The 24,859-nt window shown below is 40.2% G+C and overlaps 1 protein-coding gene across 5 annotated transcripts in view; it reads left to right on the top strand.

Annotated features, from left to right (window-relative positions):
- GPATCH8 (G-patch domain containing 8) overlaps positions 1–24,859 on the top strand; it is a 92,825-nt gene that overhangs the window by 28,238 nt on the left and 39,728 nt on the right. For 2 of the 5 annotated variants that reach the window (XR_012636375.1, XM_074940416.1), the window contains exons 2-3: positions 97–171; positions 11,908–11,980. Coding sequence is in view for 1 of the 5 variants with exons in the window: in XM_074940416.1 (XP_074796517.1) it covers positions 97–171; positions 11,908–11,980 (148 nt within the window). In the remaining 4 variants the exon portion in view is untranslated. Of the gene's footprint in view, positions 1–96; positions 172–7,871; positions 7,890–11,907; positions 11,981–23,593; positions 23,639–24,859 lie in introns of those variants that run through there. The other 3 variants (XR_012636377.1, XR_012636376.1, XR_012636378.1) reach the window with 3 other exon arrangements.

Here is a 24,859-nt window from a genome sequence, read left to right as displayed (position 1 = left end):
TTGGGGCTCAATTTATATTATGAGAGTGGGAATTGTATAGTTTTGGGAAATGTCTTGATTACCATAGAGAAATAACAAAATATTCTTCTTTTGCAGGGTAATCACTTTGATCAATATGAAGAAGGACACTTGGAGATTGAACAGGCATCTCTAGACAAGCCAATAGAATCGGTAAGATACACATATCATCACCGTCGGCCCACCAGCATATTAGACAGTGATCGGATGGGAGTTGATGTGAATGCAGTTAAATTTGACAGGACCAGGCACTAGTGTGTAAATAGCAGTTCAGGGATATTCTTTTCTAAGATGCTTGCATGTCCTGCATTAATGTTAAGTGGGCCTGGGCTTCAATCTTTAAATAGTACTTTTTATAATCTAGGTTACTGTAAAAAATAGTTCAGCTTGATATTTGAGAAACTATTTGAAATAATACATTATTTATGGCAAGTTAGTTTGCTAAATATTAAATTTTGTTGAGAAGTTAGTTTATTTTTGTGAACCTAATGAAACAGGAGTAAAATGTATTTTGATCCTTTTAGCTTACATTTCCTGAATAGTCAGATGACCAACTAGTGTGTATAACAATTTAATAAATGTTAGAACTACCATTAGCAGTGAAGAGAACTGAATTTTAATTGATATGCTTCAATAATGATAAAATCTGCCCAAAAAACTATATTTCACATAAAACAACATTCCTGTGTAGTTTTTAAAAATGTCATTTTACTTTGTTGAATTAGGTGTGGCAATTAATAATATCAAACTGTAGAATGGGGAAAGGTTCAATTTTTGGGTAGCTTTTCTTTTAAGCTTCTGAATCTTTTAACTTTGTACAGTATCACTTGCTAGTCTCAGATGTACAGTAACATTTCTTCTTACGCTGCCTAAATTTCTCCTGGAGGTTCAGCATTTAACATTAGTGCTTAGATGCAAATATTCATCTATAGTCTTAGTGGCGTGAAACCTGTGATTCGGGTGGGGGAGGAAAAAGGGAAGCTTACTGGTGATCTGATTTAGGCTCAATTTTTATTAAAGATTAGCACTTTTCAGATAGCTTTTTCCCTGAAGAAACTAAAATTGACTCTGAAGTTTCATCCCTTTAGTGTGCATTTTTTAAACTGTAGTGTTAGCAAAGGATCAATATATATTTGCATCCTATGTAGGTTGGTGTTGTGTGTGTCTGTGTGCGTGTTTAGATGTTTACAGAAATTTACACAACTTGGGGTGTTCGACATTTTTCTTCCGCAGCAGTTGGCCCATATTAGCTAAGCAGCCATGATCTGGTTTGTATTGCACGGTCTGCCTTTTTTAATTTCTTTAGGGTTTCCTTTCCCCCTTCTTATTTCTGTTCTTCTGGTCCAGTGAACACTGCATACAGTACCTATTGTCTTAATGTGCTGGCATGATGCTAGATTTAGGCATGGCAGTAATTGGTGACGCATGAGATAATGCTGCAGAGGGGGGAATTTGCATTTGATGTACTGCTGAATAGTTCAATCTTGTGTTGTGACATGAGAATCTTTACTGACATGCCAAGCCTACTTCCCTATGTAAATGTCATGAGAAACAGCTAGAGTTGGCATCTATTCCATACCACATTGGGGATTATCATTAGACAGATTATTCAAACGTTACCTAGAGGCTAGACCAAGATCTTATTTTTACAAGTGTTTGTTTTTTCCAGAATAGAGGAACAAAGCATGTGGGTGACAAATTAAAATACTGCATGTATGTTTAAAATTTAAATCTCTTCTGGCCATTATTGTGGAATAGTCAGATATACAAAATTATACAGAAAATGTAAGTACATCATATGCCCAATCGTACACAATGCCTAGGATGATAGTCACTGGGTGACCAGTGTATATGATATTTGGCTGCAGTTTGAGGAGTTTCAACAGCAGCAGATACCTTTGCTTAAATTACAGCACAAGTATTTATTATTCTTACATACATTGTAGTGCAAATATAGGGACGTTATCAAATCTAAATACTTTAACTTGGGCAGGTTTTTATTTTAATATCTAAAATGTACACAATTCGAAGTCTCATGACCAGTAGTAAAAAACCGCATTTAGTGGAGAAGACAAGAAGATGGTCTGCCTATTTGGTGGGGGAGACCAAAAAAATTCAAAATAATTCCTACCCTACCACCCAATTGGTTAAATTTTTTTCTTCTGTCTGTAGAAAGATAAGCTTTAAAAAAAAAAAAAAAAAAAACCCCAAAAAAACAACCCACATTTGGGAATTCGGGAATTGAATTATGTTGCATCAAAGAGAGAGAAATATATTCTGTAGAGGACAGACTGCTAAAAAAATTCTATTTTATGATCTGTTGGGTCAGGTGTCTGTTTATAATAAAATATTTATCTCCCCAAAAATATTTAGTGACCAGTTGTCTGCTGTATGGTCATAGTATATATCAGAGGACTGGCTAGTAATTATTTTTGGGGAGAAAAGCTTTTTAAAAAATACATTTTTCTATGGAAACAAGAATTTTTTTTTTTTAAAAAAAGGGGGTAACCAACCTCATTTTAGATTAAGAACCAAATTTTACTTTTGAAAAAGATGGATCATCTTTCTGTTCTCTCCACTAAATATGTTGTTTGTGTTTAAAATAATCTACAGCTATTAAGATTAATATAATTTGTTACATAAACTGAAATTATTAAAAATTGCTTAAGCTCCCAAATTGTTTAACTGAGTATATTTGTAATCTTTACAATTGCAAAATTACAAATACATTTTAAGTAAATGGGAGTGGTTTTTTTACCTGCTAAAACCAGAGTTTAGGGTTCTGTGTTCCTCCTGCAAGAGTTGGATCTCATACCTAAAGCAGCGTGGGGCATCAGATTTCTTTCTCTGCTTTGGGTGTGTTATATTATTTGGCTCTTCCAGAAGAGAGAGTAACAACCATGAACTTAAATCATGAGAGGTAAGTAAAAGGAAATAATTTTAAATATTTAGTTTTAAAATGTGCTGTATTTGCAATTTTGAAGTTTACCAATTTGTTGTATTAATGATTTATGATCTTAAACAATTCTCTGTTAGTGTTTCAACTCACCTTTTTGAAAAGAAATTTAGCGGTAGCCGCACTAAGAACCCATTCCTGCACCATTGAAGTCAATGCAAGTTTTGCCATTCGTTACAATGGAAGCTGGACCTGAGCCTCTAAGCGTCTTTATTAGTAAAGAAAAAAAGAAAACCTGTTTTTAGCAGTGAATGTTAAAGCATTTTTCAGTTAAATTTTAGGGTTAATATAGAGAATTTACAGAATTAAAGTACATCCTATTAAAAATAAGTGGGTTTCTTTAAAAGATTTTCAAATCTTCTAGGAGTCTGAAAACTATTTGAAGCCTAGTAATTGTAGAGCACTTTTGGAAATGCCTAGGGAAAATGGCTTTGCTTGGAGCATACATTTTGGAGTATCACTGCTGAATTTAGATCCATCTCTGCAGCATTATCTGTTGAGAGATGCTGACTGTACTGCTACAGCATGCAACTCAAAGGTGGCTGAAATCTCATAGGTTTGGGAGTCTACAGATCATTACACTGTTTAACTGTTTTGAATGACTGTACTGCATATTTTAAAAAAGCAGCCTGCAGCAGCTAGTGTCCATGGAAATCCCACATTGTACTGCTAGTATAGGCCAAAGATGTGTCTGAACTGAGGCATGATGAGAATATAATTCAGGTATTCCTCCTTCGGAAAAGTAGGGTTAGAGCAAGTGGAAAGCAGAATTAGAGGAAGCTAGTGGCTTGGAAGTCAGAGGTAGAACAATAAAGGTAAAGCCTTAAGAGGACTTACATTTCCAAAATGTTACACGTTAATGAAATGATACCAAGATTTATTTTTCCTTCAAACCAAAACAGGAAAATATATTTATAATATTTAATTATTTGAAAGGTTTTTTATTAGAAGAGATTCTTTAAAGAGAAAGAAATTTTTGTTGGGCTAAATGAGAACCAACTAGTCTACATTTCATAAAAGGGAGAAAATATTCAATATAGATTTATGCAAACGTGCAAGTCATTGGTCATATTTACAAATGAGATGGCTATGGAATTGGAATCAGATTTTTTTTAAAATTTAAAAAAAAGCAACAATGAATTTGTTCTTTAAGGCGGCAGATCCTACTTAGAATCATAGAATATCAGGGTTGGAAGGGACCCCAGAAGGTCATCTAGTCCAACCCCCTGCTCGAAGCAGGACCAATTCCCAGTTAAATCATCCCAGCCAGGGCTTTGTCAAGCCTGACCTTAAAAACCTCTAAGGAAGGAGATTCTACCACCTCCCTAGGTAACGCATTCCAGTGTTTCACCACCCTCTTAGTGAAAAAGTTTTTCCTAATATCCAATCTAAACCTCCCCCATTGCAACTTGAGACCGTTACTCCTTGTTCTGTCATCTGCTACCATTGAGAATAGTCTAGAACCATCCTCTCTGGAACCACCTCTCAGGTAGTTGAAAGCAGCTATCAAATCCCCCCTCATTCTTCTCTTCTGCAGACTAAACAATCCCAGCTCCCTCAGCCTAGTTTACTTCTTACAAGTAAAGACTGTTGTCCTGCTTTAAAAGGTTCTGGGCGCTCTCAGCTCCTCCTCCTGAAGTAAATGGGAATTGTTGGCACTCAGAACCGTTTGTTTTGAAACAAGCAGTCTGATTTTCAGCGATGTAATGAGCTGCGCTAATTCGATTTGAAACATTGTAGGAAAGTGCACTATTTCTAGGTTATGGACTGAGCAGTTACCAAGTACTGCTGCTGATTTACTAGAATCCTTGTTGTCCTTAATGTTTTACTAAGGAAACTTGTAGACAGTTCTAGTTTTTTGTCATGCTAATACGACGTCAGGAGTTCAGTATTAGTCTTAGCCTGGTCTACACTCTATAGCTAGTCTTAGCCTGGTCTACACTCTATAGCTAGTTTAAGCCTGGTCTACACTCTATAGCTAGTTTAACATAAGCAGCTTATGTTGCCCTGATTATGTCCATGTACACACTGTAGCCTTGTCCGGCTGATGTAAGTGCCCTACTACACCAGCATAACTCCACGAGAGGTAGGGCTTATGTCGATATAGTTAGGGCAAGGCAGTGTCTGTGTAGACACTGCTTTACTTACATCTGCTGTTGACTCTCTTGTCAATTTCAGGGCTCCATATTGCAGCTGTGAAATTGACAAGAAAGCCCAGCTAGGAGTGGGGGGGAAGCTGGGCTCCCAGCAGGAACCTGCACAGAGCTGAAAGTGGCTGTAAGTCAACCTAACATAAGTCGACTTAAGTCTGTAGTGTAGACATGCCCTACACAAAAATCCACTGTCCTCTCCCACTACACACAGTATGCAGAATGTCAGAGTTAAATCAAGTTGTCATTGTCACAGGTTGGAAGTGAGACTGCACATCATTCACTTACTCTTAAGCTTCTTGTTAGTTTGTCCTTGTCAGAACTAACGAATATCCTTTTCCTATATAGTTCTGTGCAGTTGCCTGAGGAGGCTCTTTAAAATTCTGCTGGGGTTCAGATTCCAGGTGTTACTTGCTGAAGATGACAGTTCAGTCCTCTCCTCTAGAAGTCTACAATAGCTTCTGAAGTTGCCTTTTGTCACATGGCATATTTGTGCAGATCTGTGGACTCCACTAGTTCCAAAGTATAACCTGATAAGGCTGCTGATTTGACATTTAGCAGTAGCCATATGTGGACAGCGCTATAAATAATATGCGTCTTGAAGCTGAATGGTGTAGCATTACTGTTTGTCTTTTCTCTCTAGTTTTCGTTGTCATCTGTAGTGAGCTATAGGTTTTGTGTTGGGAATCTTTACAACCTCTTGTTTGCATGGGTTCACCCAGTGGCATCCAGTCCTTGCTTATAGGTAACTTGATACACAGTCAGCACAGCTTACAATCCACTCAAGAGATGTATGGTTCTTGTTTATGCTGAAAGCAGATTAATAGTATAAAAGGAATGTCTCTGGGGCGGGGGGGGGGGGGACTTTGGGAGGAGAGGAGGTGTTAGGCAAAATTAGCCTTTGGCATATTTGTATAGTTGAACAGTTCAACATCTTCTTGTTGTAATTGTTAGTTACGATATTCCTCACACAATGCCATCAAAACCCTTTGTGTCATTTCCCTTGTGTACATGTCAGTTTACATCTGCCAGGGCCATTGCTGGAGACTCTTACTGCAGGAAGCATGATCAAGTATCATTGGTACATGTGAAAAGTAATTAAATAAGGCCGTATTGTCTAGTGTTTACAGTACAAGACTGCTTTGGGACGCCTGGGTTCTGTTCTGTGGGCTCTCAAGGACTAGTTGTGTCCTCTTGGACATGTCACTTGAGATAAAATTTTCAAAAAGTGGCTTAGCCAAGTGACAAGTCCCATTGACTTTCAGTGAGACTTAGGCTTCTAAATCATGTAAACCAATTTGAAAATGTTATGCTTAATCTGTGTCCCAGAGTTCTCCATCTGAAAAATGTGAACAATCTCTCTTTTGTTAGAGCTTTCTGATCTTGGGATGAAATGTGCTGTATAAGAGTCAAAGTAATGTTAAAATAGTAGTAAAGCACATGAAAAGATACTGTAACCCATTCACTAATCTGTTACAGTTATGTGACACCACATCATTGGTTAAGAGGACAAATAGCATGGCTCTTGCATACATAGCTGGCTAGTCCTGCTAAACTGTCTTGATTGCCTGTGGGTTTTACTGTATCATTTTAGTCAAAAGCATATTGAGTGATTTTGTTCACTTGGCTGACTTGACAGCTTTTAATGTGACTCTCACTTCTGAGCTCCTTGTAGCATAGCTAGTGAGTTATAAAATTAATGTCTGCATATGCTCTGAGGAATGAGTTGTTTCCTTGGACTGGCCAATGGCATGTTTGGGAACTGGCACAGATGCTTAGAAAAGTACAGAAAGGAGAACTACTACAAAATGGGGTTGATTTATTCAAAGGGAATATCAGTTTTTGACACCAAGAGGAGGATCTCTGTAAGTAAAAGGGATTTTCCTCTAGAGATGAACAAAGTTAATATATTATTCCAGAAAAAGATCACAAGCCAGCAGCCTAGCTGCAATGCTTTGTGCTGCTGAATGAGAGACTCTGATTTGATTAATATTACGTCTCACTCTAGAGGCCAATAGGAGCTAATAGCACTGCAAAGCTACACTAGCTCCATTCCCATTTGTGACCCAAGCAATTCAACCTCTAATTTTAAGGGCAGCATTTAAACTGTGAAGAGCGTTCGTGCCAGTCTTCCTTAGCCAGAGGTCTGTCACAGAATGAAGGGACAGATGGAAAATGGGAGGGGATCATTAATCTCTTAAATTCCAGCGGGGCCTACACACTGAATACCTGACCCTTCAGAATGTTATCTTCACAATAGCAACAGAAAATATGCCATTTCAGCTGCCTGTTTTTAACTATCCAGCAGTTTCACTGCCTAGTCGATGCCAAAAATTGTGTTTAACTAATTTTACATCAGAAGCTATATATACATGCAATGCTATTGGGAGAAAATGCCACCTTTTTCCTGGGAACTGACATGCAGTAAGATATAGGTTTGTTGCAAGTTGAAAAACGTGACCATCCTCTTGAGTGGGTTTGTAAAAGTGGTGCTAATGTGTATAACACTTCTGAATTTTTCTTTTTTCCCCCTTTAACATTTGTTTACCTCTTCACTGTGTCAGTCACAACACCACTCTTGAATCTCCCCGCTGGTCTTGACTTGTTAAATTTATTTTATGCTTTCACTCTTCTTTAATAAATACATTACTTGCAAGCAGTGAATTGAAAACAAAGCAAAAGAAAAACTACCATTAGTGATTGGACAGTTTCTTACTTTGTGTTACATTTAACTGTTCTTTTGACAGCCCAGTTTTTAAAGCCAGGTTCGTATGGAAATGCTTTCACTCCACTTGCACTGCTTTTGGAAATAGCAAACTGCTTCATCTGTCTGTTTATTTTAGTGCATTCATGACACAACTCAGTCAGCACAATGTCTCATCTCCACTTAACAAACGATTGTACGGTAGTTCTTGTCCTTCTTTAAAAATGCAGCCATTTTTGTCAGCATCAGCTTTTTAAATTTGATTCCCATAATCCTTTGTCAGATTCAGTTAATATGTTCATGTAGAAGGAACAATTACAATGTAATAGCCATAAAATTGGGGATCTGTGGCCCCATTTTACAAGAGGAACATGCAATTGTTGTCATTGTGGCATAAATGGTCTGCAGCAGTTACTCTCACAGGTAAGTTCTTGTAAACCTTAAAGTCTAAAACGCTCTTCCATGGTATTCATAGTTGGAAACCATATTTGTTGTTCGTTTTTCTCTTTCACTCATATTGATTTAAATATTTATATCTTGGCATATTCTTACTGCTCCTCGTTTTTCAATGTAGAACTAACTACTGCTTCATAGAGAGACCCCATAGAGTGGGAAGGACATTGTTGTACACTCTTGTCTTGAAAAAGTTAGTGAGACTAAAATGTCTTTTTTTTACCTGCAGAGCAAAAGAAAAAGGGCTCTAGTCACTAGAATTTTTGGGGGGAGTGGGGTGGAGGGGGGAAATGCATCCAGGCACACTGTAAATCTCAAACTCTTGTGCTCTTTAGGTCTGATACACTAGTGGCATTCACATTATTCAGTCATTTACGCCAATGAGTGTGTAAAACACTGCTGTTCTGACTTCTGGGTTTTTGTTTAATACTTCATTACTGAATTAAACTAAAATTGTAGCATTTTTATTAGCTGACTTTTGGATACAATGCATCATTGTGTCACAACCAGACAACTCATTACAATTCAGGATATTCTGTAATATCCTGAGTTCTAATGGGTTGCATAACTAGAAGAATTTATGACAACGAACTGTATGTTGAGTTTAAAGACATTTTTTAAAAAAGGCTCTTTAGGCAATCCTGGAAATTACAGGCCAGTAAATCTAATTTCAGTACAGGCAAATTGATTGAAATTATAGTGAACAGAATTATCAGATAAAAAGAACAGGAGTACTTGTGGCACCTTAGAGACTAATTTGTTAGTCTCTAAGGTGCCACAAGTACTTCTGTTCTTTTTGTGGATACAGACTAACACGGCTGCTACTCTGAAACCAGAATTATCAGATGAACATGATACATTGAGGAAGAGTCAACATGGCTTTTGTAAAGGGAAATCATACCTCACCAATCTGTTAGAATTCTTTGAGGGTGACAACAATCATGTGAACAAGGGTGATCCAGTAGATATAGTGTAGTTGGACTTTCAGAAAGCCTTTGATAACGCTGCTCACTGAAGGCTCTTAAGCAAAGTAAGCAGTCGTGGGATAAGAGGGAAGGTCCCCTCGTGGATCAGTAACTGGTTTAAAAGATAGGAAACAAAGGAATGAGAGGTCACTAGGGTCCCCCAAGGATCTGTACTAGGACCAGTGCTGTTCAGTTTATTCATAGATAATCTGGAACAGGGGTAAACGGTTAGGTGGCAAAGTTTGTAGACAACACAAAATTACTTAAGACGCAGTAAAAGCTGTATTATCCAGCACTTTACCAACCGGAAAGCTCTATAAAGTGGCATTTCTGATCTTCAGTAGGGTCCGGTTGGCACGGGGCTGGCAGGCTCCCTACCTGACTCTGTGTCACTCTCTGAAAGCGGCGACATGTCCCTGCTGCTCCTAGGCGGAGGAACGGCCATGGGGGCTCAGTGCACTGTTCCTGTCCCAAGTGCTGGCTCCGCAGTTCCCATTGGCCCTGGCCAACTGTGGCCAATGGAAACTGCGGGGGTGGCGCCTGCAGGTGGAAGCAGCGCGGAAAGCCGCCTGGCCACACCTCTGCCTAGCAGCAGCAGGAACATAATCGCTGCTTCTGGGGAGCCGCTCGAGGTGAGTGCCACCCGGATCCGCCACCCCGAAACCCCTTCCGCACCCCTGCCCCGAGCTGCCTCCTGCACCCAAACTTCTTCCCTCTTAATTAACCGGAATTTTTGACTTACCGGCACCCACCATTCCCCAGCGTGCCGGATAACAAAGCTTTTACTGTAGTTAAGCCCAAACCTGACTGCAAAGGAGATCTCACTAAACCAGGTGACTGGGCAAGAAAATGGCACATGAAATTAAATGTTGATAAATGCAAAGTGATGCACATTGGAAAACATAATCCCAACTCTGCATACAAAACGATGGGGTCTAAATTAGCTCTTACCACTCAAGAAAGAGATCTTGGAGTCATTGTGGCTAGAGCTCTAAAAACATCTGCTCAATGTGCTGTGACAATCAAAAAAGCTAACATGTTAGAAACCGTTAGGAAAGGGATAGATGAAAAAATATCATAATGCCACTATATAAACCCTTGGTGCACCCACACCTTGAATACTGCGTGCAGTTCTGGTTGCCCCATCTTGAAAAAGATGTATTAAAATTGGCAAAAGTTCAGAGAGAGGCAGTGGAATGATTAGGGCACAGCTTCCATATGAGGAGAGATTTAAAAGACTGGCACTGCTCAGTTAGAAAAGAGATGACTAGGGGGGATATGCTAGAGGTCTGTAAAATCATGTAAAGGGGTAAATATTACTTTCTCCACACTATTCATCACACATGAAGCAGGGGTCACCCAATGAAATTAATAGCAGATTTAAAACAAACATCAGGAAGTATTTCTTCACACAACAGATAGTCAACCTGTGGAACTCTCTGCCAGGGGATGTTGTGAAGGCCTAAAGTATAATTGGGTTCGAAAAAGAATTAGATAAGTTCGTGTAGGCTCTTAGCCAAGATAGTCACTGACTCAACCCTATGCTCTTGGGTGTCTCTAAATCTCTGACTTCCAGGAGCTGCCCCTGATGACTGGGGATGGATCACTCAATAAATTGCCTGTTTGGTTCATTCCCTCTGAAGTGTCTGGCACTGGCCATTGTCAGAGACAGATTGCTGGGCTAGACAGACCATTGGTTTGACCCAGTATGGCTGCTATTATGTTCGTTCGTGTATTTCGTTTTCTGTGACGGATTCTTTTGCAAAATGTAATGAACCCTTTTTCTTTAGTCCCAGTCAAAAGCTGACATTTATTGCTGCACCAATACCTTTCAACTTACTTTATCAGGAAATAGCTCTTTTTCTTTAGGAAGATGAGACATTATGCTTATTGTTTCCCCTACATGCACTAATGGTTCCTTGCTGTTAACTTATTGCTAGGCCTGTTTCATTCTAACATCTTAGTATTTTTGTTAGAGTATATGTGAAATGCATCACCCAGTCTGTGCTTGAGCTCATTTTATTTGATTTGATTGATTTTTTTTTTGTTTGTTTCACTAACCTCACTGTTTTTATCAGTTTAATATTGGCTGCATGCTAGTTTATATATATACATATATATAAAAAAAACCAATCAAGTCTAGCCTGGATTTTGCTATGATTGTGTTTTGGTTTCTAGTGGTGGGGCAGTCTTGCACTTACAACTTACTCAGTATTCTAAAAGCCTGACACAAAAACAAAATGACTAAACACAATGTAGATTTTCTTTACAAAAACAATCTTAAAGTGGTGCTGTCTAGGTGATGGATATGATTGTATAAATAACTTGATTTTATGCTTTTTAGTGTCAATTTTTTTTATTGGTACAATTTATTTTCTCCCATATTGCTTTTTTTATTTTAAATGTTATGCACAAAAGTTGCCCAGAACACCATCAGAAAGTGACCCTCCCCAAGACCCCGTCCCCCTTGAAAAATGATAGCCAGCAATTTTTTGACATTTGTCTTCCCTTTTATTGGGCATCTATTGCCTTTTCAGTAGCATTTTTTTGCATGCACATATGTAGAAAATCTCTTGCTCGTCTCATGTTTAAATGTCAATGGGAAGGGAAGAATATATTATTGGAATATTTTTGGTTTGTTTTCTCTGTTCTGTCTGTCAGGATAATATTGGACACCGCTTACTCCAGAAACATGGGTGGAAGCTGGGCCAGGGATTGGGAAAATCACTTCAGGGTAAGTTCAAAAGTTTGTATTTGAGAAACAGATTCAACACCAGATTCATTTTTAAAATTAATTATTTCTGCTGTTTTTCTAGTTTAGATTTCCCATAAATGCTAATGTATCCAAACAAATGCGCTGTTTAATTTTCATGTTTAGCAAATTGCAAGTGGAAGCTGCTGCCTCCCTTAACTATACAGGTGTGTGATATGTAGGTTTGTGAATGACTTTGTTTTTGGAGGGAGAGGAATTAACTGCCTACCTAGTAACAGGTAGTTTGTGTAGCTTCTAAAATTACATTAATATTTGTCAGACTGGAACATGCAGATGTTCGGTGTTAAGGGGAACTGGCAAATAAGAAATAGATGTGATGACTTCTGTGAACATTCAGTGGTGTCAGAAGCCATTAGAAGGCGAGTAAAAGGGCCCACTGAAAACTGAAGTGGTGGCAGAGGTAAAAAGTGGTATGAGAGCATTGGGAGACCGTTTTAGAGAGCAGGATGTGGCAGTATAAGCAAAATAAATATTCAAATATTCAGTCATCTGCTCTGAAAGCCTACCAACCTCTCTGCAAGAATCCTATTCGACTTTGACCCACTGAAAGCAGGATGAGAAATACCTACCAGAAGACCTAAAACACAATGGCTGGATTGTGTCAACAGACACCTGTCTCTCACAGGCATCCTACCCTGTGACACATTAGGTTTAGCTCAGGACAGCACATGGTGAAAGTGCATAACACCTTTAGTGGTCTCTACATTGTCTAAGCAACACATAAGGTTAACTAATCAACCTAACCATATTGCCAGGCTAGCCTTGCATGTGTTATCAGCTGGGATGGCTTTGTGCATCTCGCCATATGATTAACTTCTGCAGGTTGCAAAGTTGATACTTATCAACATGCTTTTTCATTTTTATGTAGTTTTTAAAAGTCTGATTCTAGGCATTGGAGCAAGGGCTTCTCCTGACTTCCAGTTAGCCAAGTAGGGAATAGGTGTATGTCACAATATCCCTGCCAATCATTAAATGGTATACCTCCTCAAATAGAGTCAGAACATTATTTTCACCCTCCCCTTTCTCCTGAGTTTCTTTAAGAACAGTTTTCTGTGCTGTGTGTCTGAGGTATGTTGGCTTTGTCTGTGTTTGTAACATGGTTCAAAACCAGCAAGTTGAGAGTGCATAATTCTGCATCTTCTCTGCATGGATAGTAGCTGCGAGTTTCCAAATTCACACTTGGCAATGGCCAGTGGCAGAATTAACTATAGCTGTTGTAGTACTGATTCTTCCATATGGTAGCTCATTCTTCACAAAGTTCCTAAAACAGGACAAGACTTTGCATAGTGGAGTTGTTGTTATATGACTGTTACAAGATATCAGCGCCTTGGTAACTGTTTTTGTAATGCTGATAGGAAATCCAGCATTGCTTGCATAAAGAAACATGCCTATCTGATATCCCTATTAAGTGACTGTTCACATGGTTAGTGTTCAAAGAGCACTGTCCTAAAAGGACTTTCATAGGGTTAAAATATAGCTTCTCTGAACTTATGTATTTAAAATACTAGATTTAAAATCGAAGAACATACTTAGATATATCAAATATCTGCTATGATAGGGGCTGCCACCTGTGAACCTACTAACATTATGAAGCTGACTGTTTAACATTTGTTTGGTTCACAGCATACATACACAAATTCAGCAGGGGCATTTGTCCCCTCAGCCCTATATCTCTCTCATGTTGACACATTTTTGGCAAACAGGTTTCATTATTATACACAGTAAAGGCATGTTAGCCAAACCAATAGCCAACAAACATTAAAAAAAAAAAAAAAACCTGACTGAATAGAGCTCATCAGTTGCCTAGCAACACCTTCAGCACTGACAGTAAAGAGTGTCTTCTGGAGGTATTTTGCTCCAGAGATTGTATAAGGATGATTTTGTCAGGAGCAACATCGTGGCAATTGCAAACCATTTCTCCTTTTTTCTGGGAGAGGAGAGTAGGGGGAATGTGTGTGGAAGAGATGATTCAGGGACTTGGGCTAGTTGAAAAAGTTAGATCACCAGTGGCATAGGCACCGACTCTATAGGTGCTCTGTCTCTCAAGCCCCACAGGAGAAAAAAGGGGGTGCTCAGCACCCACCAGTCGCAGCTGTTTGGCTGCTGGTGGGAGCACTTGCGGAAGCGCAGAGAGCCTTGGGGAAGGGGCGGAGTGGGGGCAAGAAGAGGCAGAATGAGGGTGGGGTCTCAGGGTGGAGCACCCACCAAGAAAAATAAAACTCAGCACCTGTGACCAATTGATACCTAGTCAGTAAATTCAGTATAGGAACAACTCTCCATAAAGATACAGCATAGGAATGTGAGGGGGCTCCCACTAATTTTCATTTTGAGGCATTGGAAACGTGCTAAGTGAGATTGAATAGGAGAGGACTAAGCACAGATTGAGGATTCTGAATGAACCAGAAGAGGACTGTGAGGAGGCTAAGTTGAATCTAGAGGGGGAAGAACAGGTTTTCCCCGTGGTAGTCAGTGCTGTGAAGCTGACTAACCATAACGCAAAGACAAGGAGGTTAGAACAGTGTGCTGCCTGCCTCCCAGAAGTTGAGAATCTGTTCTGTTAGAAGCTAAATAGGATCACAAAAGCAGCTTGAGAGAAAACACTCAATTCAGATGTTGCAAAAGAGGTTGAGAACCAGTGGGCAAAATATTGGCTGAAATGTTGTGAACAATGTGGAAAATGTAGGTAATAAGTGGATGGCTCAAGTGATCTGTTTTTGTAATATAAATGATGATTCTACAGGAGTATTTACTGACTCTGCCTTGAACACCTGCCTCAGATTCACACTTGAATAACTTTGCCATTGTCCAGTTGCTTTTGTGAGCAAAGTGTCGTAATTATAACTATCCTTCAACATTTCTTTAGTAGATTCACTTATTTTAAGTATTATTAGCAGCATGTGCATTTTCTTAACTCCTTTCTATGCAGAACACAGAAATTAATGTCTTAAAGAAGTCATGTTAAACTTCCCTTTACCAGAAATTGCCTGCATTTACACACACTGCTGCAGTATGAGTAGTTAGTATACTTGAAGCTTGTAGTCGTGTTGATTTAAAGTGCTCCCACTGGATTATAGATACCAGATCTAGTCGTTGACTTTCATATATTTTGTCCAAGAGAATATTAATCTGGTGTCTCTGAGAGATACATGAATCAGAATTTAGTATCTTGGTACACTAACCAATAGCTAACTGATAACTTTGTCAGTGTAATGGTTGTTTTAGTGTAAGTTAATATTTCTCTGCTGAATCAAATCATTTTGGTTCTGTTTGTTTGGTCAAGAAGGGAGCTTTGTCAGTAAAAATCTGGGGCTCTGGAGTGTTTGTTTATGTTTGCTCCTCAAATCGTCTGGTGTGAAGCCTAGGCAACTCCTTTGTGTTCTTTTACTGTTGCCATAGAAATATTTAGCTACATTCTGTTCCATATAGTCTCTTATACTGTGCTCATCACCATAGTATCCGAGTGCCTTCCAGTAGTGCATAAAGTGACATAACATCTGTCATGTTTTTGTGTGTTCTCTCATCTCTTCTCCTGGAGGAGACATGTGCCATAGAGTCTTGTTTTGGTAGGATGTCGTTTCAAATATATATGTTGCTGTGTATTAGAAAAGCAATGCTGAGGAAATGTCATGCATGGGGAGCAGAAGGAGGCAAAGTTTGTGATGGTTCTTAGTTCCTATGAGGGGTGTTCATTTCACAGTCTTGGATCAGCCCCCATGAAAGTGCCATCTCCCACACAGATGAGCTTTATCCTTCTTCTTGTAGAGAGTTCCATTGGGCAAGAGAAGCAAAATTATCAACAGAAGTCTTCATGTAGACTGGGGAGTGCCTTGAAAATAAGAACCAAGACCTTGAACTTGATTTGATATTCTGTGGGAAGTCATTGTAGAAAGTGGAGAATGGGGTTAATATGCAGGTGTTTTATTTAAAGGTGGTATAGCAACACCTAGTGATGTCTCTATTCTCATATCCGTTACACAGGGGACTGAAATATATGGTGGTTATAATAGATGGGGGATGCATTGAGGAAAGTGGCAGCCTTATAACTTTGGGGTTCTTTGCTTAAGTCAGTTCGTTATTCAATTATAGAAGGAACTAGTAGTATTTAGGTTTTCTAATACTTTCTTATAAAATGGAGATCTTGGGGGCAGGGAGTGCCAACACCTTTGCATGCAACAGGGAGACTGTCCTTGGCCCTGAGAAATGCCTTTTCTCTTTCACGGCATTTAGTTGAGATGCTGTGGAAGATCATCATTTTCTTTTTTCAGAGTAGCAGCCGTGTTAGTCTGTATCAGCATGAAGAAAAGGAGTACTTGTGGCACCTTAGAGACTTGACTTAAATTTATTTGAGCATAAGCTTTCGTGGACTACAGCCCACTTTATTGGATGCCTAGAATGGAAGATATAGTAAGAAGAAATTTATACGTACAGAGAACATAAAAAGGTGGAAGTAGCCATACCAACTGTAAGAGGCTAATTAATTAAGAGGAGCTATTATCAGCAGGGGAAAAAACTTTTGAAGTGGTAATCAAGATGGCCCATTTCGGACAGTTGACATGAAGGTGTAAAGATACTTAACATGGGGAAATAGATTCAATTAGTGTATGACCGAGCCATTCCCGGTCTCTGTTCAAACCTAACTTAATGGTAGTCCATTGGTACACTAATTGAATCTATTTCCCCATGTTAAGTATCCTCACACCTTCGTGTCAACTGTCCGAAATGGGAGATCTTGATTACCACTCCAAAAGTTGTTTTTTCCCCTGCTGATAATAGCTCCTCTTAATTAATTAGCCTCTTACAGTTGGTATGGCTACTTCCATCCTTTTATGTTCTCTGTATGTATAAATTTCTTCTTACTATATGTTCCATTCTAGGCATCCGATGAAGTGGGCTGTAGCCCACAAAAGCTTATGCTCAAATAAATAAATGTGTTAGTCTCTAAGGTGCCACAAGTCCTCCTGTTCGTTTTCTTTTTGTTGCTTATGTTATCAGCAACATTATGACATGTCAAAATCACTGAACGTGAATATTCTGAAAGGTCAGCCACACCTGCCTCCACAGCATCAGCAATGCACACTGCACTGGGAATCCCAGGAGCAGACAGCCTCTCTGTGATTGGGGGAAAGAGCCACCATGCTGGGCTCTTTTGGATAGCCCACCCTTCCAGACCTAGCATATGCGCCTCGTAACCAATCCTCCTCTTTGGGTGCACCACGTGAGGCCATGAGCTCCTTTCCCAAAGGCCCTCTCCTCTCCCCAGGATAAATTGCCTTTACCTGCTGCCCAGCTAATATTCCGGTAACCCAAGCTGTGCTGAAAGTTTGTGGTTCAAACCTTAGTGATGTTGCATGGGATGGGGAGGTGTTACAGCAACACTTAGTGTTTTTAGCTTTTTCCTTTCATAAAACCTAGTGAATTACACTTACACACACACACACACACCCTCCCCTGTTAAAAGAATATTATTTGGATTTCAAAGTCAAACACTTGAAAGTTAGAAAATGTCAGGATTTAGGTTGTGTATGCAACCTTACTTCTGCCTCTTATGCATATGCATTATGATAGTTTTTATTTACATGATCACTACTAAGTCAGCACAAAAACTGTGTATAGACAAGGACTGTTTTTTGTACAGGACCCTTTCCTCATTCAGAGCACAGGGTATATGTTATTAAACTAGGGGTGGGCAAACTGCAGCCCATGGGCCATATTCGGCCCACCAGCTGATTTAATCGGGCCCTCGAGCTCCCGCTGGGGAACAGGGCCTGGGGCTTGCTGGGCTCCAGCTGGGGAGTGGGGTCGGGGACTGCTCTGTGCCGCGGCTCTGCATGTCTCCTGGAAACAGCGGCTTGTCCCCCCTCTGCGTGCCGCCCCTGCAGCTCCCATTGGCTGCAGTTTCCGGCTAATGGGAGCTCCGGGGGTGGTGCGTCAGGTGGGGCGGCGCGCAGAGCCACCTAGCCACACGTCCGCCCAGGAGCCAAAGGGGGGGACATGCCACTGCTTCCAGGAGCTGCTTGAGGTAAGCACCACCCGGAGCCTGCACCCCTGAGTCCCTCCCACCCCCCAGCCCTGATCCCCCTCTGAACCCCTCAGTCCCAGCCTGGAGCAGCACCTTCCTACACACCAAATCCCTCATCCCCAGCTCCACCCCAGAGCCTGCACTTCCAGCCAAAGACCTCAGCCCAAGCCCGGAGCCCCCTCCTGCACCCTGAACTCCTCATTTCTGGGCCCACCCCAGAGCCTGCACCCCCAGCCTGAGCCCTCACCCCCTCCCGCACCCCAACCCCAATTTCATGAGCATTCATGGCCCGCCGTACAATTTCCATACCCAGATGTGGCCCTGGGGCCAAAAAGTTTGCCCACCCCTGTGCTAAAGGAAAGAATTGCAGTTGTCGATTGATTTAAGCTTTTTGAAGGATTCCTGCCTTATTGACATGAGAAGTTCAAAGGTGTGAAGGGAGCAAGGCAGGGGACTGCACGAAGAAAGGATGGTCTTGTGGTTAAGATAGGTGAGTGTTTCACAGGAGAACCCAGTTCTCTCCCTGCCTCTAATGGCCATCTTGTGGTATGCTACTGAACAAGCCACTAAAAGCAAATTTTGGCAGGTGGCCACTAATTGTGTGTACCTCATTTTCTGGGTACCCACCTTTTGAGGCACCTGGGGACTGATATGCAGAAGTTCTGAGCACTCAAGCAGCTGAAGTTAATGGAAGCTGTGGATGCTCAGCACCTCTGGCGGTAAAGTAGCGTGGTCTGGAGCCATGAGAGTCTGGAGGTCCTGAATTCTAGTCCTGGCTCTGTCGCTGACTTACTGAGTGGTGTCAGGAAAGTATTTGTCTCAGTTTGTCCAGCTGTAAAATGGAGGTAAAAATGCTGTCATCTCACAATGGGAAAAAAAGTTTGTGAGGCCCTCAAATACAGTGATGAGCTCCCGAGAAAAAGACCATGAGGCAATGAATTTAGCTCCAGTGTAGAATAAATAAAGCAGCATTACGAATGATGAGGATAAAAATATTGAACTGCTGCCGTATTCCCAGAGCGCTGCCTATCTTGGGCACTAAATGAGGCAGACATCCTATAGAGAAAACCAGTATTGTAATGAAGAACTGTATCAAACGGCGTATCACCAGGGGCAGAATGCAGGTTGCATGGGCAGCCTAACTTCTGACATACTCTGATTTCCAGGTCCGTGACATTGCAACCTCAATGCTTTTAATAGATTCCTGCTTAAACTTAGGAAGTAAAGAAACTGGAAAACACACTTTTAAACATTTCCATTACAATAGCTGTTTCCATTACTGTGTCAAAATACATGAGTTATGACAGGGCCCAAAGGGAGATTTGACTTGATGCATCAGGTCTGAGCCTCCTTATGAGAGCAAAACTGTTGCCACTCTTGTTTATAATGGACAAGATCCTTCCCTTAATGATGGAGTATGGTTTTGTGGATCCCTTATTCTTTCAGTGACATGAGTACATCATAATGGAGAGAAATGATCTTCTCTTGACCTAATATCAGACTTCGGTGTGTTTTGGGCCTGATATGCTGCCAGAACTATTCATAGTACAATAAAATTGTGCAAATGGCCATTTCTGGTTTTGGCCACAGATGAACTGCCCTCCAACCCCATGAAGTAGTCTCAAACCCACAGAACCATTGCTTGGCTCTGTCTACTTATCAAGCACCAACACTGTGCTCACTGTTGTACAGGACACAAAGGAAGACCCTGCTGCTTCCCTGAAGAACATATATTCTATATAAGCAAAGGAATGCTCAATACAATCCAAATAGACATGCGTACCTACTATGGTATGCCTCCCAGGTTATGCCCTTCATTGCAGGGCTTCATGATTTGGACAGGATATCCAGAGCTCATGCTTGGGCTAGATCACATCTGGACGCCTTATTAAAAAAGGCTTGCCTTTCTTTTAATCTGCTTTGTGTTGCAATGACCATACCAAGAGTTAAAGATGTAAATGATGCTCTTCTGAGCTCAACAGTACTGCTTCTGGTTGGGCAGCAAGGAGTTGTTGAACCTCTGAAGGGTTGCCCTCCAACAAGAATTGACTGTCACCCCCCTGTTAGTCCCTTCCTGGCGTGCAAAATGAGAGAATTGGAATCTCCCACTTGGCAGCACATTTGTGGTCATATAGGTATTGTAGACATACAAATCCTAAGTGCTGGCAAAATTTTCATTTTAGAGTAAAACAGTAGTTCTCAAACTTTTGTATTGGTGATCCCTTTCACATAGCAAGCCTCTGAATGCGACCCCCGCCTTATAAATTAAAAACACTTAATATATTTAGCACCATTATAAGTGTTGGATGCAAAGCGGGGTTCGGGGTGGAGGCTGACAGCTCGCGACCCCCCCATGTAATAACTTTGCCACCCCCTGAGGGGTCCCAACCCCCAGTTTGAGAATCCCTGTACTAAAAAAATAAAAATAAAATCAGTCTTCAACTATGAAAATAAAATCCTCCTTTACTCCTTCAGATCCTTTTTTAGAGGCAGTATCGTATAGTAGTTAGAGGTCTAACCACCACAGGATAAGTACTACTAGTGTTCATGTGTGACTGAGACAGCCAGTTTGACTTTCAGAGCCCACATTGAGTTTGTGGAATGAGTAGTTAAAATAACTATTTACTTGTGGGTTGTGCAAATTCAATCAAATTAATTGACACAGTAAACATAGAACCTAATGATGCCATTATCAAGCACGCTTAACTTTTCAAAGCTACCATTAGACAGTTTTGCTTCTTAGCTTTCACCCTGTTTCCAAGTTTTAGTACTTTTTAAGCACATCCAATTTAGAACCCCCTGAAAAACACATCCAGTTTCATTTTCATTAGTGTTATGAGAATAACAATAAAAGCAAAACGTCCTCTGCACTCAGTGTGGTCGTCTTCTGTTGTATAGTATATCTACAAGTTGGCTATTTTTTAAAATTATTCTATGTGAATTAGACCTAAGCACTAATGCACTTTGTGGCAGAAATCCCAGACTCTTGGTATCAAATGGTTAACAGACATCAAGTCTACTTTCGAGTGGCATATAGCGATCAGGACCAGGCCAGTACCCTTTTGCTGGATGTTCATACCAGGCATTAAAGGTTTTATAGTGAGGAGAACATGTTTGATTAAGTGGCATGAAAATCCGACCATGAATAGCTCTCCTGCTATTTTCATGTCTGCGAGCTGGAACACCCTGATTTTTATATTAAGCCTCATTTGTTTTAAACTGAGGCATCACACGTTGCATATTACCAGAAAAATTATTTACAAGACTTGGTGGGATCCCAGTTCCCATGGGGTGTATCTCTTTTTCTGAACTTCTAGTAGGTTAATACCCGTCACAACAGTATTGAGGGGGTATTGTTATCCGTTAGCTGTAATGCCTCTCATTTATATGTTAGAAATAAATCTGCAGTAATATTAGGAACATGGGAATTGCCAGGCTGGGTCAGTCTTGAGGTAATCTAGCTGAGTATCCTGTCTCCAAAGGCCAGCACCAGATGCTTCAGAGGAAGGTGCAAGAACCCTCCAGTATCAGATGTGGGGGTAATCTCCCAACAATAGGTCTCATTTTGGTCTCTGTTAGTTAAGAGATGAGCTTAAATACTGAAGCATGAGGTTTAATATTCATTCCAAAATTTGTGTAGAACAAAAGTTGTGCTAGTAAACAGTATCAAATAGTTTGCCAGTGACTTTATCACACACTCCTTTAAGAAATGTGTGTTATAAAAATAACTGAATTCAGAGGAACTGACGCCTACTGAGATTCCGCAAGGTGTCTTCCTTCAGTCCATTTCCTCCCCTCCCCCCACGCTTGTTGGATTATCTTTCAGACGTTTGCAGATCACTGAGCAGATCCAGTGCTTCAGTGTGGAATGTAACTTGCAGGACAGATTTAAAGGCTGAACAATTTTCAGAGATCTGGAGAGAAGTCCTGCTTTTTTTTTTTTTTGGTCGTGGTGCGGAATAAATATTTGGTATACCTAATGAGTTCTGAAATGCTACTTCCATTCTTGAAGCAAAGAAATAATTAAACATCTTGCATTTACTTTAATTTCAGAGATTGACCTTCCTAGAGTATAACTCCGATGAAGTGAGCTGTAGCTCACGAAAGCTTATGCTCAAATAAATTGGTTAGTCTCTTAAACATGCTGTTTGCTTTTCCTTTCCCCCACTTGGGAGTCTGCAGTAAACCTATGCCAGGGCATTCCTACTAGGTCAAAACATCTCCCCCCCCCCCCCCCCCTCGTGGCTTTGGTCACATCATCCTTGCTATGAATCTTATCTGAAAAGAAAAGGGATTGTGACTTTGCTCTAGAGATAGTACGACTTGTCTGATTTGTTTGGAGAAAAAATAAGATTGTCATCTGTGTGATTCACCTTTTGAAAGTGGACTAGTTGTTGGTGCCAATCCTATATAGCCATATGACCGTTTGAGTTCCTGCCCTTCCTTGAAACCTCAACAACAATCCCTTTAGAGGGGTAGAAACTAAACACAGCTCTAACGAGATTCACTTAAAATCTGAGAAAACCCAAATCTGCGGCTACTTGTGAAATGCTTAAGATCACATTGTGGTGTGAACTAACCAAGATCTGCTTATTTTTCTTGCACTGGTCGTCAGAGATCCCTCACTTTTTCCCTTTGTTCTCTACCCCTACCCCACTAGGCTTCACATTGCAGTCAGCGGGGTTAGATATGTGTTTGTTCCCAAGCTAGTCGTTACATTTCTCTGGAGTCAGCCAAAGTGGCTTACTAGCATGAAACTGAAAAAAGGAGGAGTCCTTGTGGCATCTTAGAGACTAACAAATCAAATAAATGTGTTCATCTCTAAGGTTCCACAAGGACTCCTGGTTGGTTTTGCTGATACAGACTAACACGGCTACAGCTTTCCCCTCTGAAAGCTGTTGGGATGAAACTGGAGTCTCCCAGTTGCTGTGGGCTCAGAGCTGGGGACCCAAATTCTGGTCTTCTGCCTGGCAGCACGTTGCATGCACCCCACACCATTGGGCATGCCTTCATTATTTTGGTGACAGAAGCAGTCACCGCTGTACATAGTTGCAATTTGTGCTTGAGCTACTAGAACCTGGTGCCTGGTCGGCCAGCTCTCACTCCTGATGAAATAATGATGGTTATAATTAAACTCAGGCAGCACTTTGAGTAGTTAAAAAGTAACATTTCCCTTCTCTTGTATGAACACGCCATACCTGTGTGGAATGCCTCGTTGACTTCTTGCCCTTTAAAATATTTTTAATTACCTCAAGATCTTGATTTTTAAAATCTACATATTTGAATTTGAAAAAATGCAGCATCTCTTAAAACTGATTAATCACCAGGAGCTAAACCTCTTCCAGTACTTGCTAAATCCTAAGCGAGAGCAGTTGTGAAAGCAAACAGTAGCTGCTCAAAACTGACCCCCTCCTATCTATCCACAGGACGAAGTGTGGCAGTGGGGATGGAGGGGTGAGGAAGAAGCCTTTAACCCATCCTGTCTGCCTACTGCCAACGGCCTATTTTCTGCCCCTAAAGGTTTCTGCCTAACAAATGGTGTTTCTTTTTTACAGCATTTTGATCCTGGACTTGTTGTGGTGATGGTAAACTTAGCAGTGGTAATTTTTTATTTTCAGACTGAATTACTCCTTTTGTCATCAGTGCACCAATATGTTAGGCTTACTTTCTCTGTTGTAGCCTTCATCCTTCTGCTTGGTCTTTCATTTCCTTTCCTTTCTTTATGCACACTTGTCTGATCCTTGTTCATTAAAGGGTATTGCTAAGAAGGGATGTTTCTGTTTGTGTTAGAACTGCCAAAAATCAGTTTAAACATAAAATTCTAATACTGTCCAAACTTGATTTTCCCCAACATGATGGGCACTAGCACTTGCTACTGCAATTTATGAATTTTAAAAACTTTGACTGCCTTAGAAGGCAAAAGTACTGACTCATTGTTTGTATACAGGGGTTTACCAAGGTAATGAGCTTGCATATAAAGATTATGATTCTTGCAGAAACAAAACAAAAACTGGAAAACAAAACAAAATAAATTCTTTTTGCACTTGTTCTCAATCATTCTATTGGGTCTACCTTTCACCAGTAAATCCCTGGCTGAGACGTTATGAAAGTGATATTGCACATAGGAAGTCATTTTTATAACCTGTCTTTAATTTGGTCCTTTTGCTAAAGATTGCAGTCACTGCTTACTTATTATACCATTGGGCGTAAGAGAAACTTAATCCGGGTGAAAATTTTACTGTTAATACCTACATGAAAGCTAAATAGCTAAAAGCTGTTTTGGGTTGGCTGAGCTGGCTTAATAAATATTTTTATCTTTGGACTTGTTACGTGCCCAACTAAACGATCTCTGGGCATATGTACAAAAATATAAAAATGCAGTTGTTATAAATATAAAACTAAATACATGTCTGAAGTGGAAATTAATCGTACTTATTTCCTAGTTTAATTATTAAAAATACACCTGTCTTTAACAATCTTTAGGATCTCCTTGATGTCCCTGTGGAGTTGGAGGTCCATGGATTAATAGTTTTTGAAGGAGCTAGAAAGAGTTTCCCTTGGAGAACAGAGAAACTTGATGTAAATCAGAGGCTTTTCTGACGTGGTTTAAGAACTAAGCCTTTTTTGTGCATGTGGATTGAAATAGTGTCTTAATTTTGGCATGATTAAAACTAGATCTTTTAGCCCAAAGGTATAATATATGTGTGTATAACAAAACAATTGTTTACACCAACCCAAGAATAATAATAAGGGAAGTAAACATTCTGTTTTTTTACTCAAGGTATGCACCGGATAAGGTAAGTACTTCTCAGTGGGCTTAC

The sequence above is a fragment of the Natator depressus genome, chromosome 27, assembly GCF_965152275.1.
Source record: "Natator depressus isolate rNatDep1 chromosome 27, rNatDep2.hap1, whole genome shotgun sequence".
Lineage (NCBI taxonomy): Eukaryota > Metazoa > Chordata > Testudines > Cheloniidae > Natator > Natator depressus.
The sequence above is the reverse complement of the archived record's forward strand: the minus strand, read 5'-3'. Positions and strand labels throughout refer to the sequence as shown.